Genomic DNA, 12,500 nt, shown 5'->3' with positions numbered 1-12,500 from the left:
CTCGTTTCCACAGACTAGTCACTATCAAAAGAAAGTGATGAAGTCGACCTACTCGAACTTCAACTCGATGAGCGCAGGCAGCCTGGACGACCCACCGACCCACGCCCTTGAGTCCCCGCCACAGACCTCGCGTCCTGCCGGCACTAAAGGTATGTACATTTCGGCAGTAGACATCTTACCGTTTCTCCCTCTCTCCCTTTTTTTAGAACCACTTTATCGCTTTCTTGTCAGTGTAGGTCTATCAAGTTTGCAATGAACAATTCAGGATATGTTCTCCAATGAAGTAAGCCAAGCTTTTCACTCATACCACATAAGCCACTTCTTATTTTTTTACTCCACTTCCCACATTGCTTGAAAAAAAGCGCAGGAGAAACGCGTAGAGACCGCGAGGCCTTTGCTTTTTAACAGAAACTCAGATAATCTGCCTCAATCTTGAAATGCACATTATGGTGACAGGTGTTGCTGACGATTTCACAACCCTCTACACCGCGAACCCGATTTAGACAATATTTCTCTATCTTGGTTTGGTGATAAAAAAAATTATTTGATACTTTACATAGATTAAAAATATACTATACTTGTTCTGACAGGATTGGTAAAGTATAGTCTAGCTGAAAATCGATTAAGTTTCAGTATTTTCACTCCCGGATATTAATATTCCGTAATTTATCAGTGATTTATCACCTGTTTTCTCATCAACCAACACCTGTTCAGCAATACACTACACGTTTTGATATGAATAGTGCACTCTGACAAGAATCGAATCAGCAACACTAGAAGATGCATCCCAGAATAAGTGGTACTTTGTTCAAACTAAAGGGCCATAATTTATAGCGTTAAATGAAAGTGTATTCACCATATGATTGATATCCCACTTCTTCCTGACGTTGTAAATCATGGCCAGTTGCTAGTCCATCATGCTCTTCTTTTAAGATTCAATCGTATCTCACTTGTTTCGAAAATGAACACGCAATACAGTTTGATCATCACGTAATGTAGCGCCTCATTGCTTATAGAATCGACAATGCATATGGAATGTTACCATAGATCGCCTTGCCTGTTTGGTGATTGATTATATATGGCTGTTGGCCTGACTATTCTACAGCAAAATCCTTGGATGTTTTTTTTAATTGCACTTGCCTTGTAGTCGCTTAAAGGGGCTAAGTCAAGCAAGTGTCTGTGCGTGTCTTAGTCAAATAGTCAGTTCGTTTATCCAAACCTCTGGCGTCCTCATGTTTTAGGAGTATATTTATTTTTGTTTTAGATCCTAAGTGTTTACTATCTTAGTCTTTATATCACTCAGAATTTTACCTAATTTCTAGTATTGTCTTTTGTCAATTAGTTCATCACAGAACAAATAAATACAATAACTTTTTTTATAGTAATGTAACCTATTTCCAGCTAATTAACTAACTTATATTTCAAAAACTCATTTGCAGTTATCAGTGCTTCCCAGAAAGTAGCAAACAAATTGGTTGATGCGCTGGCCAGTATAGGTGAGGCAGTGTTGTATGTTGCCCTCCTGTGCTACCGGTGCAGGGCAGAACTTTGTGTACATTATTTAACACGTGTCCTTCGCTGGACTGCTCCCCTCTCTCTCTCCCTGAATAAATACCTGTTTCTTCTTTTTCAAATGTACTCGATGTGGCGAAACTCATGCAGAAGTGTTTGCATTCTTTATTTTTGTGCCAAACTTTTTTTCATGAGTCGCTGACATTCTGAAGTACTGCATTATTGTTTTTTGTGCTCTGTGTCAGATTGTGCGTCTGGACTAATTCGTCTATCTGTTTTATTATGTCATAAGTGTGGCACTGTGTGAATTGTGGATATAACTTTTGCATGAACAAGTTTTTGAAATCCATTTTTTTGTATATCATTCATTTCATAGAATCCTGTTGTTTTCAAAGCATTTCATCAATTATGATTTTTATTTTTTCAATTCGTGCCCTCTTTATGGAATGCAACACAATAGTCCAGGCTGCTCAGACCTGATTTCTAATGCTTGGTTTCTGGAATGAATTTAAATCTGGACTTTGATTATGAAAATTCTCTGTGAAATTTCAAGATTTCCAGAAATGAAGCATAGTGGTCACTGTGCTGGCGAATTCTCTCTTGAAAAACCAGTCTATAGTGTAGTGATATCTTCCAGAGCATGATTGTTTTTAGCTATTCCAGGATTTCCCATGGTTATGAAGGGACATGGGCATCTAGCCTCCTCTAATGGGTATATGGAATTTCTATTGCATTTACTAACTAATATTAGTTATATATCTAAATTTTCTCAGTAACACCATACAAACTTTTATGAATCTTGAACCTAAACGCATTTATGAATTATATATATAACACGGTAACCTCTGGAAGACAGTGGTACTTTCGCCAAGACTGCTGCACAAAAGGAAGAAAAGTGGCGATAGTTACATTGCCTGCGTAAAGTGAGGGTGATCATACGGTTTGCAACGCTTTTTCAGTGGAAGTCACCGATTTTGAACCAACAAAATAGGTGAATATTGTATTTGCCATTGTTTTTAAACACGTAAAGCTAAGCAGCAGTTGTAATGTCGAAGAGATGTTTATAATATCGTGGGAAATACCCGAGCCATGATGCCCCAAGACCTCTATCCAGAAGTCGAGCGTCCCGGATGGAACTGTGGTCTACGTGTTCAGCATGAAAAAAGACTGTAATAACTCTGTCATAATAAAAAACCAATGTATAATGTAAATCTCGTCCCCTCGTCCCCGCTTTTAATAAATGTAATATGTCAGCGTTGTTTGATATATTATTTTTAAGTGTGTATTAAAAAAAAAAAAAAAAAAAATTCAAACTCATAAAACTTGAATGATTACTCTTACTTTTTCACTGTCTTCATTTATTTTATTATGAAATATATGTTAATTTCATAGTCTTGAAATGAAGAACATTTTATTATTCTCGTTAATATACAGCTATCAAGTTAAAGTGGGTAAAGTATATTACATACTTCCTCCGAGCATAGAGACAGTGCAGTAAGTTTGTGATGAAGGTAGCAGCTTGGTGATGTGGCTCCCTCTACAGGTGGGGAGGAAGGCTATGTCCCGGCTCCGGACTCCAGTGACACCGACACACTCAAAACTGACACCCTGAAAACTACAAAGACCGTTAGCTCAGATTACTCAACATTGGGGCGACTTCGCAAAAACATCAGGGAATTAGACACACTTATTGACTCCCTCGAAGACTCAGAGCAAGGCGGCGAACCCGCAACAAATGCCAGCGCCGAAGCTCAGTCCGAGACGGTTGTCGTTGTAGCCAAGCAGGAATCCAAAGTCTCAACACAAATCACAGCCCCGGCGCCCGAGGTCGCGCCCGAACCCACCCTGGCTCTCACGCTGGCGACGGCACAGGCTCAGTCCCAAGCGAGTCCGTCCTCGCAGGCCCCTCAAGAGTCACACATACAGACAGTCGTTGAGACTCGCAGCAGCACAACCTCCCAGCAGCAGGTGGCGAAGGAGAGTAAGTGGGTGGTGTGTGGCGTGCCGCTGCTGCCCCACGCGGCCCCGGGCTCTGCTGGTTCTCTGCCCGGACTGTTGCACCTTTTGCTGCTCTCCAGCCCCAGGCCCTTCCTCTGTACCTGCTTTGCCTCTCATGAATGTGACCTCTTCTCGGAGAGGGTCAGGGGGAATCGAAGGATTTCGCTCACGATCTGAGACATTTCAATTTAGAGTTATTAAAAGTTTGCCATGTTATCTAATAGTGTATAGTTCTCAGTTCTAAAGTTTTGCAAGAGGTAAACGTTTTAGAGTTGCATGATGAATACCTTATGTATACAGTTCAGGTGTCGATGTTTATTAACCCATCTTTAATCAAGTATCATTTTTAGCAAAGCTGCAAATAATTTGGAGTGTTAATAGCTATTTTAAATGGTGGCTTATTGGCAAGCCACTTTGTGATATGTAATGCCATGAGAACAAAACAAAATAAAAGAGAAGTAGAATGTTGCCACCTCACGTAAGATTTAGAGACGCAGGGTAAAAAGTCAAACAAATAGCTTCCCCCATGAAACGTGTGCAAGGACCTATTATACGCTGAAGTGCCCAACACTGCATGATCACGTGAGTTAGGTTTCGTGATAGCGAGGACCTAACACTCACAGTTTCACCATTTGGAGATAATAACGATAACCAAGACTAGGATGTGGTTTGACACTGTTTCCCCCTGGATTAACATGCTTGGTTCTTTGTCTGTGCCCTGGTGTGGTAGAGCATGTCACCTCTCAGTCGCCTTTGCTGAGTCTTTGGGAATACTGTCTTAGCACTGGAAAGTCTTTTGCGATTATGTATTGTTACCATTGTGTCACTGTTGTTGTCGCGATCATATATTTATCTATAATAAACGGTAACCCAGTATTGACATATAACTCATACTTTGTTTTAACTTAAGAAGAGAATCTTGGTATTATCTTTATCTATGTAGCAACATGCTGGTGTTGTATTTTAATCCAACGATTTATATTCCAATAATCAACAGTGTCTAATATCTACCCTTGACTGACCAATAAAAGAAAAGAACGATAACCCCCGCATTTGAAGTCCCGCCATACTCCGCCCAGATGTTCCGGCAACCCTCTGACTCGCCTTTTCTCGCAGGTACAACGCCGTCCTCTGGCCTGACCAACGGCACCGCGCCCGCCAGCCAGCCTACAAGATACGAGTGAGTAACATTCATACTTTCTAGGGCCTAAGACGAGAGTGTAGTCGCCATGCAGATATTGCCTGCCTTTTAATATATGTAGGTCGATGTCATTTGTTGTAACTTTACATATGCAGTGCCTCTATGTTCATGTTTTAATCAAAATATATTATAGCAGAACATAAAAACATTTTTAAAGTTCAAGGAGAAAATTTGAAGTAATGCTTCATACTCCATCACAATGTGTGTGATAAACAACACAATACAGAATGGCCAACTAAACAGAAAAAAGGTCTAAAACAATCAAATGGCGAAAGGGGCAGCATTGTGATATAAACGGTCATTTTGCAGTGGTGACGATGAGATGATCGACGACAAGAGCGGCGAAGTGCGACGCATCGTCTGGCGCAACAGGTTCGAGAAGACCTACGAGACACAGGACTCCAGGCCGACGGCCACGGTGCGTTCATGGCCCGGTTACTGGTCCACGCGCACGCGCGTGTGTGTGTGTGTGTGTGTGTGTGTGTGTGTGTGTGTGTGTGTTCATATATATATACATATATATATATATATATATATATATATATATATATATGTGTGTGTGTGTGTGTGTGTGTGTGTGTGTGTGTGCGTGTGTGTGTGTGTGTGTGTTCATATATATGTGTGTGTGTGTGTGCGTGTGTGTGTGCGTGTAAATATATATATATGTGTGTGTGTGTGTGTGTGTGTGCGTGTGTGTGTGTGTGTGTGTGTGTGTGTGTGTGTGTGTGTGTGTGTGTGTGTGTGTGTGTGTGTGTGTGTGTGTGTGTGTGTGTGTATATACACAAATCATAACTTTTCTGCCCGATGAGTTAACGATCTGTATTTCCAGGTAAGCATCGAGGACGAGGCCCGCCGCCGTCAGCTGATTCAGCGTCAGCAGCACACTTCGACGTCAGCCTCCACCTCCACGCTCTCCTCTCCCCCCGGACCCAGCTCTCCTCCGCAAGTGAGTCCTCAGTTTCTTGACTGCTGGCTTTTTGGGACAATACAAGTAACTGGACAAGACTGTCATCATTGTATTTTCAGGGGACGATGAAACGAGTCTCAAAATGACTGATCACTGCTTGACGTTTGTGTTCCTCCTTGTAACTGCTATACGTGTGATTCAAATATCATATTTTGATCCCTTTGTATTTTCGTCATAACAGTTTTTCCAGCATCTCGTTTTTTCGAGTGACAGCATATATTTACTAAAATACAGGGAGAGAAGATTAGAAGAAAAGATTGCTCTGACTTTTTTGCCCAGCTGACTTAGCTCATATTTTCATTAACTACCCATATTGTATGATAATTAGTACTAAAGGTCGTCTTTTGTCTCATAGAGCCATGATTCTACTGATTTTTTGTATGAACATTGAAGCTGTAATGTCAAACAAACTGGGAAGATGCAAATTTGTTTGAAAATTCTGCAAAAAAAATGTATTTAAAAGATAAAAATAATGCAAGGAACTGTGGAATCATGACTGTAAATATTACTTGTCAAATACGTCGCATCCACTCACTGACCACTGGGATATTGGTTATACAACCAGCTATCTGAATATGATAACCTCTTGAGTAGATTTTAGAACCTTTTAATCGTACTGACATACCTTTACAAGCATAGTACTTGTGGGGCAAGATCTATATAAGTTTGGGATACCCAGGGCTACACTCGTAAGGTACAGTAGGTACACCAAGTGGTGACTGTCCTTGTTACAGCGCGGGCCGTCCTCGCCCCGACTGCCGCAGTTGCAGTGTGCCGTGTACTGGCCTGGCTTGGGCGTCGGCCCCAACGTGAGTGTCCCCCCTAGGCCAAATGTCTCCAGGTTTTTCCGCAGCTGCCTCCTTACAGGCAACAGCACGCCCCCGGCCACCCCAACAGCTGACACAACAGCTAGTACCGAGCATGGGGCCAAAGCCCGTCTTCACCCTTTCTTTCCCTATTACATTTTGACACTCTTTAATGAAACTCCCTTTTATTTAAATGTTTCTAAAACTGTGTTCTTTTCTAACAAGTAGTTTTAGATGGTTAGTTCGACATATGAGAAGCATGTGATCAAGCCTGATATTTATCTTCCGTTTGTGTTTGACTTGTCTCAGCATACTCTTCTTCAGTTATGCATATTTGATCTGTGCAGATAAAATCGATTCCTAGAGCTCATTAAGATTCTTGGAGTGTCGAGCTGTGTATTCACTTAATTTAGATAGATTTGCAATCGTATATAACTGTAGACTCTTAGGCTCTTCAATGTGCGGCCGTAGAAGACGAAATACGGTTTCATTATCATAGCAGCATGTAGCACTAGGCTTTGACACGGGAATTAATTGATTTTGCGACTATGTGAATTATTCATGTGTACTTTAAATAGAGTTTTCCCTTATTTAAATCGAAGACATGCTTACCCGATCATATCTAATCTCGCGACTACCCCGCAGGTATCTCCCGGAAGCCAGTCGTGGAAGGACCCGATCCCGATGCCAACGCCGCCACAGCTCTCCCCGCGAGAGCCGGGCGTCGCCTACATCTACACCTACGGGAACACCGGAGGGTCGGGTGTGCAGCACATGCCGCCGCTGAATTACGTCACGGTCCCCGGTCCCTCGTCGGTGCCTCCGAGTGAGGGCGCGCCGTCGCCCACCCCGTCGCAGCTGCAGGGCCCGCAGCCCATCATCTACCACTACTCTTATCACTACACAATCCAGCCCGGCCAGCCACTTCCCGACGGCGCTCCTCCCCCTCCAGGAGGGCTTCCTTCAGGGTCCCCGCCAGCTCTCCAGATGGCTCCCTCCTCCCAGCCGCCTTCCTCGTCCACCGATACCATTCGCACAGTTCATCAAACCATTTCAAGTCAGTCCGGCCAGCCCGGCCAGCCCGGCCAGCCCGGCCAGCCCGGCCAGCCCGGCCAGCCCGGCCAGCCCGGCCAGCCTGGCCAGCCTGGTCAGCCGGGTTATCTCGTCCAACCAGGCCAACCCGGTCAACCAGGCCAACCTGGTCAGCCAGGTTATCCTGGACAGCCGTCCTCCTCTGTTACCAACTACAATATCCAGTCCTACTCTTCCAGCAGCCGCTCAAAGACATCCACGCTCACGCACACAGACACATCCACAGTATACCCTGGTGGTCCTGGGGGGCCCGGTGGTCCTCATGGCCCAGGGGGTCCTCATGGCCCAGGCAGCCCTTATGGCCCAGGTGGCCCTCATAGCCCAGGAGGGCCTGGTGGTCCTGACGGCCCAAGGGGTCCTACTGGCCCCGGGTATGATGGACCTGCGCATCCTTCAAAACCTTATGGTCCCGGTGAACCCGATGGCCCCGGCAGAACCACCGAGCCTGGCCAGCCCGGAAATATTTCCATCACCATCAATAAAACGACAACATCGCGTACCACGCACGCCTTCCCGGGCGGTCCTGACCACCCTGGAGGCGCTGGCGACGTCCCCCCTGTTACCTCAACCCCTTACCCGAGCCGCGGCAGGTCGGTGTCCCCCGAGCCACATGGCCCGAGGAGCAACTCGCCGCACCACGTGACGTACGTGACGCACGTCACAAGAAACACGCACTCCGACTCCCTGGACCGCGTCAGAAGGCCAAAGAACGAGACTCTTCCATTCCCCAACACCTCACCCATACGACCTGCTGGAGACAACAAGATCCCTCGCCGAGTGGATGATCTCATGACGTCATTCTCCGATTCCGAGGTAAGACGGCGGACGGGACAGGCACCGCCAGTTCCTCTCTGGTTCTCATCTGTTACACTGCTTTCTTATCTCGGCTGGAGCTTTAAACTTTTTTCCCCTTTTGCAGCATTATATTACCAGTTTTGAGAACGAAATGACCTTGCGAAAACATTCCCCTATCCCAAGGAAAGATGAGGTAACTTTTAGATGGCATAGTTGACAGTCATATGCGATAGGCCGCTTAATGTGTCCTATAGATGACATGTTTTCGTTAGATTAGATGTAGTAGAATATAGATAGTTAGATAGAAAATGGAAGAATGGCAAAAAGAACATAGACGTTTGAATTAACTAATATATATATATTTTTATAAATAACGCAAGTAGACTTTAGTTACCAGTATAATTCAGGCATGTTTTACGATTTTACATTACCCATCTAAATATATTATTCCGCTTAGCCGATTTGAAAGAGTGAATGGCAATAATGTGCATATGTAGATCCATAAGATAAACATATATAAACAACACATGCATATAAAATATTTTAGTTCACCAATTTGGCTTCAAAGACTTTTTATCATTCCTGCAATACAAGGACAAGAAATCATTTTTTTGATTCGTACATCTGAATTTTAGGGCAGAAAGCTAGATGGAGGTACCAAAACGTTTATTTATCATATTCACTGTTCTTTCATTAATTTACTTTCTTCATTTATTATAATTATTATCTGCCGATAGTGAGGGCAATTTTACTATATGTACAAAACCAGAATTCAGAGCCGACTGAATGAACCAAAAAGCATCAAACGTGATATATGTTCACATAATAATTTGGATCCAGAAAAAGTCTAACGTGTAATAAAGATATATAAGCACACGTACTCATAGTGTTGTTCCAAATCGAATTGATTATCCTTATATAACTGAATCACGAAGGTTCATTTTAACGCGTTGACACTATTTTCGTAATAAAATGTGGATACGACACAGCTAGTTGGGATAATAAGAGTTTTCTCACAATAAAAAACATCTGTAGCGAAATCTTTAAGAAAAGATCTACTTCTAACGGTTTAGTTAGTATACTCTTGCATGGATATTTAAATAAAATTCTGAGTACAAGAATACATTAAAATATATACTTGATATCTAAAATTATTATCATTTTTTTTTTTCAAGAATGAATATCGTCAGAATATATTCGTTTCTACACTCATTTCATTTGAGTATGATTCATATAACTGTAATAATGTCTGAGATTGTGTCATAAATTGGGTTACAAGATACTGATGCTTTAAAATCTCCAGGATGGTCCAGGTCACCCGAGGCACTCTCCACACCGCGGAGACCCAGCTGACCAGCAACCTCTGCTGCCACAAAACAGTCAGGTAAGCTTCTACTTCACTCATGGAATTCTAATTCTGCAACCGTTCTAATTTTTTTTTTTTTTTTACACATTTGTTTTTATTTATTGTTTTTAAACTTTTAAAGATTTGTCTAAATATTTGTTCTGTTTGAGTTAATGTTTATCCATCAACAGATTGTGGTGAAGGCTGATGCAGACGCCAAGGCCATGGCCGAAGCAAACGCAGATCCGAAGAAAGAACTAACGAAAAACAAAGCTGGACCTCCCGTCTATTATCCTCCGGGCCATGAGCTCTTCCACGAAACCATGCACGTAAGTATCGGAGCTATTAAAAAATAACTGTTTAACTTCAAAATTGTCTCGTAAATAACCCATTTAAAGAGGAGAAATCAGTGGAAAACTCTGACAAAACACCTGTTGATATGTTGTATTTAACATCTACCGTGTTGCTGCTTCCAGACTATGACGCTGAGGGAGGGCGGTGGTCGCCGAGGGAAGGCGAAGTGGAGAATGGAGCGATCTGCAGGATACAAGGAGAGTTCTTCCCATTCTGAATCCAAAGGAGGCATGACAATGGTGCCCGTCTGTTTGCCACTATGCTGTGGGGCCGCTTGCGTTGTAATGTAAACATCTGCTACTGCCTTCGTTCAAGAATTATGAAAGGAGAAAAGTAGAAAAAAATACAGAGAAAAATATACTTCCGTCGGGCATGCTGTCACGATTTAGTAAGGATGAAAAACATAAATATACATATTTCATTCCGGAAATATGCGCGATGTTTACAGACGATGGACGTTTCACTGTAAGCTGCCCAGATGAGAGGTATGAAGACCTCAGTCCTGCCAATTTTAATGCATATCTAACTATATAAGCTCATGAAGACTACTGCTTACCCTCTTTTTGTGCTTAATTTGTGACTGATTTCGAGAAATATATGTAAAGCATTTTCATGACTGCATGAAAGAAACGAGTTTCAGTGTAAAATGAATTACGTGTCTAGTAATTCGATTTTAGCATTAAATGGTGCTACATATAATATTTATGAACGTAATCATACATTGATTAAAATTTGCATCTCCTTACGAAAAAACAACAAAAATCGCATAAACTATTTTAACTGTAGCATAGTTTTGATGTGGAATTTCTTGTATACTGACTGTATAAAATATCATTTCTTTATTCTGCAGTTATACTGTGTATATTTCATGATTAGATTTAAATGATTTTTTTTCTTAATATGTGTATTTTTGAGACAAAGTAACACTAATCAGTGAATGCTGATTATTTCGTAATTCCTACCATTCACTCATATTTTTACTTTGCAAAATGTAGCGTGAGTGGCTGCCAAGTGTTTGAAGTATTTTGATATAAAACCATCAAGATATGTGTTCATACATTTTAAAGATATCTGTATTTGCTTTACAGCTGGGATGATATCTGAGGTTTTGTGTATTTGGTTTTAATCAGATAAATTCCACGTTTACAAAAAAAAAAAATCATTGTCTTCTTGATCTCCTAACAACATTTACCCTTACGCTATAAGGATGATAATTAAAAAAAAATCAAAATCACAGGTTGTCTTTCACACGAAACCGTATGTGAATTAACACGAACGAAATATTCCGTATCTGATTACACCCGAAAAACACACAAACCTTCCATACCCTACGTAACGATGGTTGTTGTGGTGCTCGTCAAGAAAGGTCCGCCTCCTTAATCATGTGACTCTTGGTTTGATATCATGTTCATCCAGTTCTCAGGTTACTTTATTAGGTTATGTGTGTAAATGGAACCCAAAGCTCAAAGAGAAAAAACAACAACTTTAGAACTGTGAAGTGCGCGTCACATGAATTGAATAGGTTGACCATAGCTTAAGGCCTCCTAACCTACAGTGTGCCTTACAGGTAATCTCCTGTATTTGCTATATATTTTTGCAATGTTATGCATATTTTTTTCTTTGGAGAGTCCAGTGTCATGTATATGCCGTGTTTTGCATATGTACAGATGTAATTCTTTTGGCACAGGTGTCGAAAGTTTGCCATAATCATTAAGTTTAAGTAGTTTTTTTTGCATCACCAAGAGGAACATTGTGCTATTAAAATCCCAAATGTGGCAAGGAAGAAAGTCACTGCAGAGTGCTAAGTTGAACACGTCAGATGTTTGTTTCCCAAAGGTTACACGGTGTTGAGGCTCATCGTGGACGGCGATCATATTTTACAGACATTAGTACCCTAGAGTGCCTATAATATGATTATATATGTGCAACATTTCAAAGGCTTTTTTTGATCATATGTGACAGTTGAAACTAACGAAAATATAGATTTCAAGCAATATCGTTGTTTTTTTTTTACGGCATCCTTAATCCTTGCGGGTTCGACAGTTTTTCTACGATGTTTAGGGCCATGTACAGGTATTTGGTATTTTATTGTTACAAATATATCATGTTTTCTACTACATTTCAGGGAAATTCTTATTTCAGAAGGTTATGATGGATCAAATAGGCAGAATTTAGCGATATTTACCTAATAACGAAAGGTAGAGGAATAAACACTATTACAACTAGTTTCCCTTATAACTAGTTTCCTCTGAGAGGAAGGTCAGTTCAAACTCTGCAAAAATTATTGAATCTAACTAAACTCTTTAATACCTTTCATAGCTATCCTTCATTGTTCTCTAAGACGGGAATACAGAGGAGTTAAGGTCCTAATAATCAATATGTGATTACTGGTAATTAAACAGACCAATATTAAAACGTTAAAGCAGAAAA

The 12,500-nt window shown here is 41.4% G+C and overlaps 1 protein-coding gene across 12 annotated transcripts in view; it reads left to right on the top strand.

Annotated features, from left to right (window-relative positions):
• Positions 1–12,066, top strand: part of LOC125028795 (collagen alpha-1(I) chain-like) — a 61,260-nt gene extending 49,194 nt beyond the window's left edge. For 9 of the 12 annotated variants that reach the window (XM_047618283.1, XM_047618282.1, XM_047618287.1 and 6 more), the window contains 11 exons: positions 14–149; positions 1,440–1,496; positions 3,056–3,493; positions 4,627–4,690; positions 5,021–5,129; positions 5,541–5,657; positions 6,413–6,487; positions 7,130–8,389; positions 9,675–9,755; positions 9,908–10,045; positions 10,193–12,066. In XM_047618283.1, coding sequence (XP_047474239.1) covers positions 14–149; positions 1,440–1,496; positions 3,056–3,493; positions 4,627–4,690; positions 5,021–5,129; positions 5,541–5,657; positions 6,413–6,487; positions 7,130–8,389; positions 9,675–9,755; positions 9,908–10,045; positions 10,193–10,360 — 2,643 coding nt within the window. In that variant the 3' untranslated portion in view covers positions 10,361–12,066. The remainder of the gene's footprint in view (positions 1–13; positions 150–1,439; positions 1,497–3,055; positions 3,494–4,626; positions 4,691–5,020; positions 5,130–5,540; positions 5,658–6,412; positions 6,488–7,129; positions 8,390–9,674; positions 9,756–9,907; positions 10,046–10,192) is intronic. The other 3 variants (XM_047618293.1, XM_047618289.1, XM_047618294.1) reach the window with 3 other exon arrangements.
• The last annotated feature ends 434 nt before the right edge of the window (positions 12,067–12,500 follow it).

This window comes from Penaeus chinensis, chromosome 9 (genome assembly GCF_019202785.1).
Source record: "Penaeus chinensis breed Huanghai No. 1 chromosome 9, ASM1920278v2, whole genome shotgun sequence".
Taxonomy (NCBI): domain Eukaryota; kingdom Metazoa; phylum Arthropoda; class Malacostraca; order Decapoda; family Penaeidae; genus Penaeus; species Penaeus chinensis.
The sequence above is the reverse complement of the archived record's forward strand: the minus strand, read 5'-3'. Positions and strand labels throughout refer to the sequence as shown.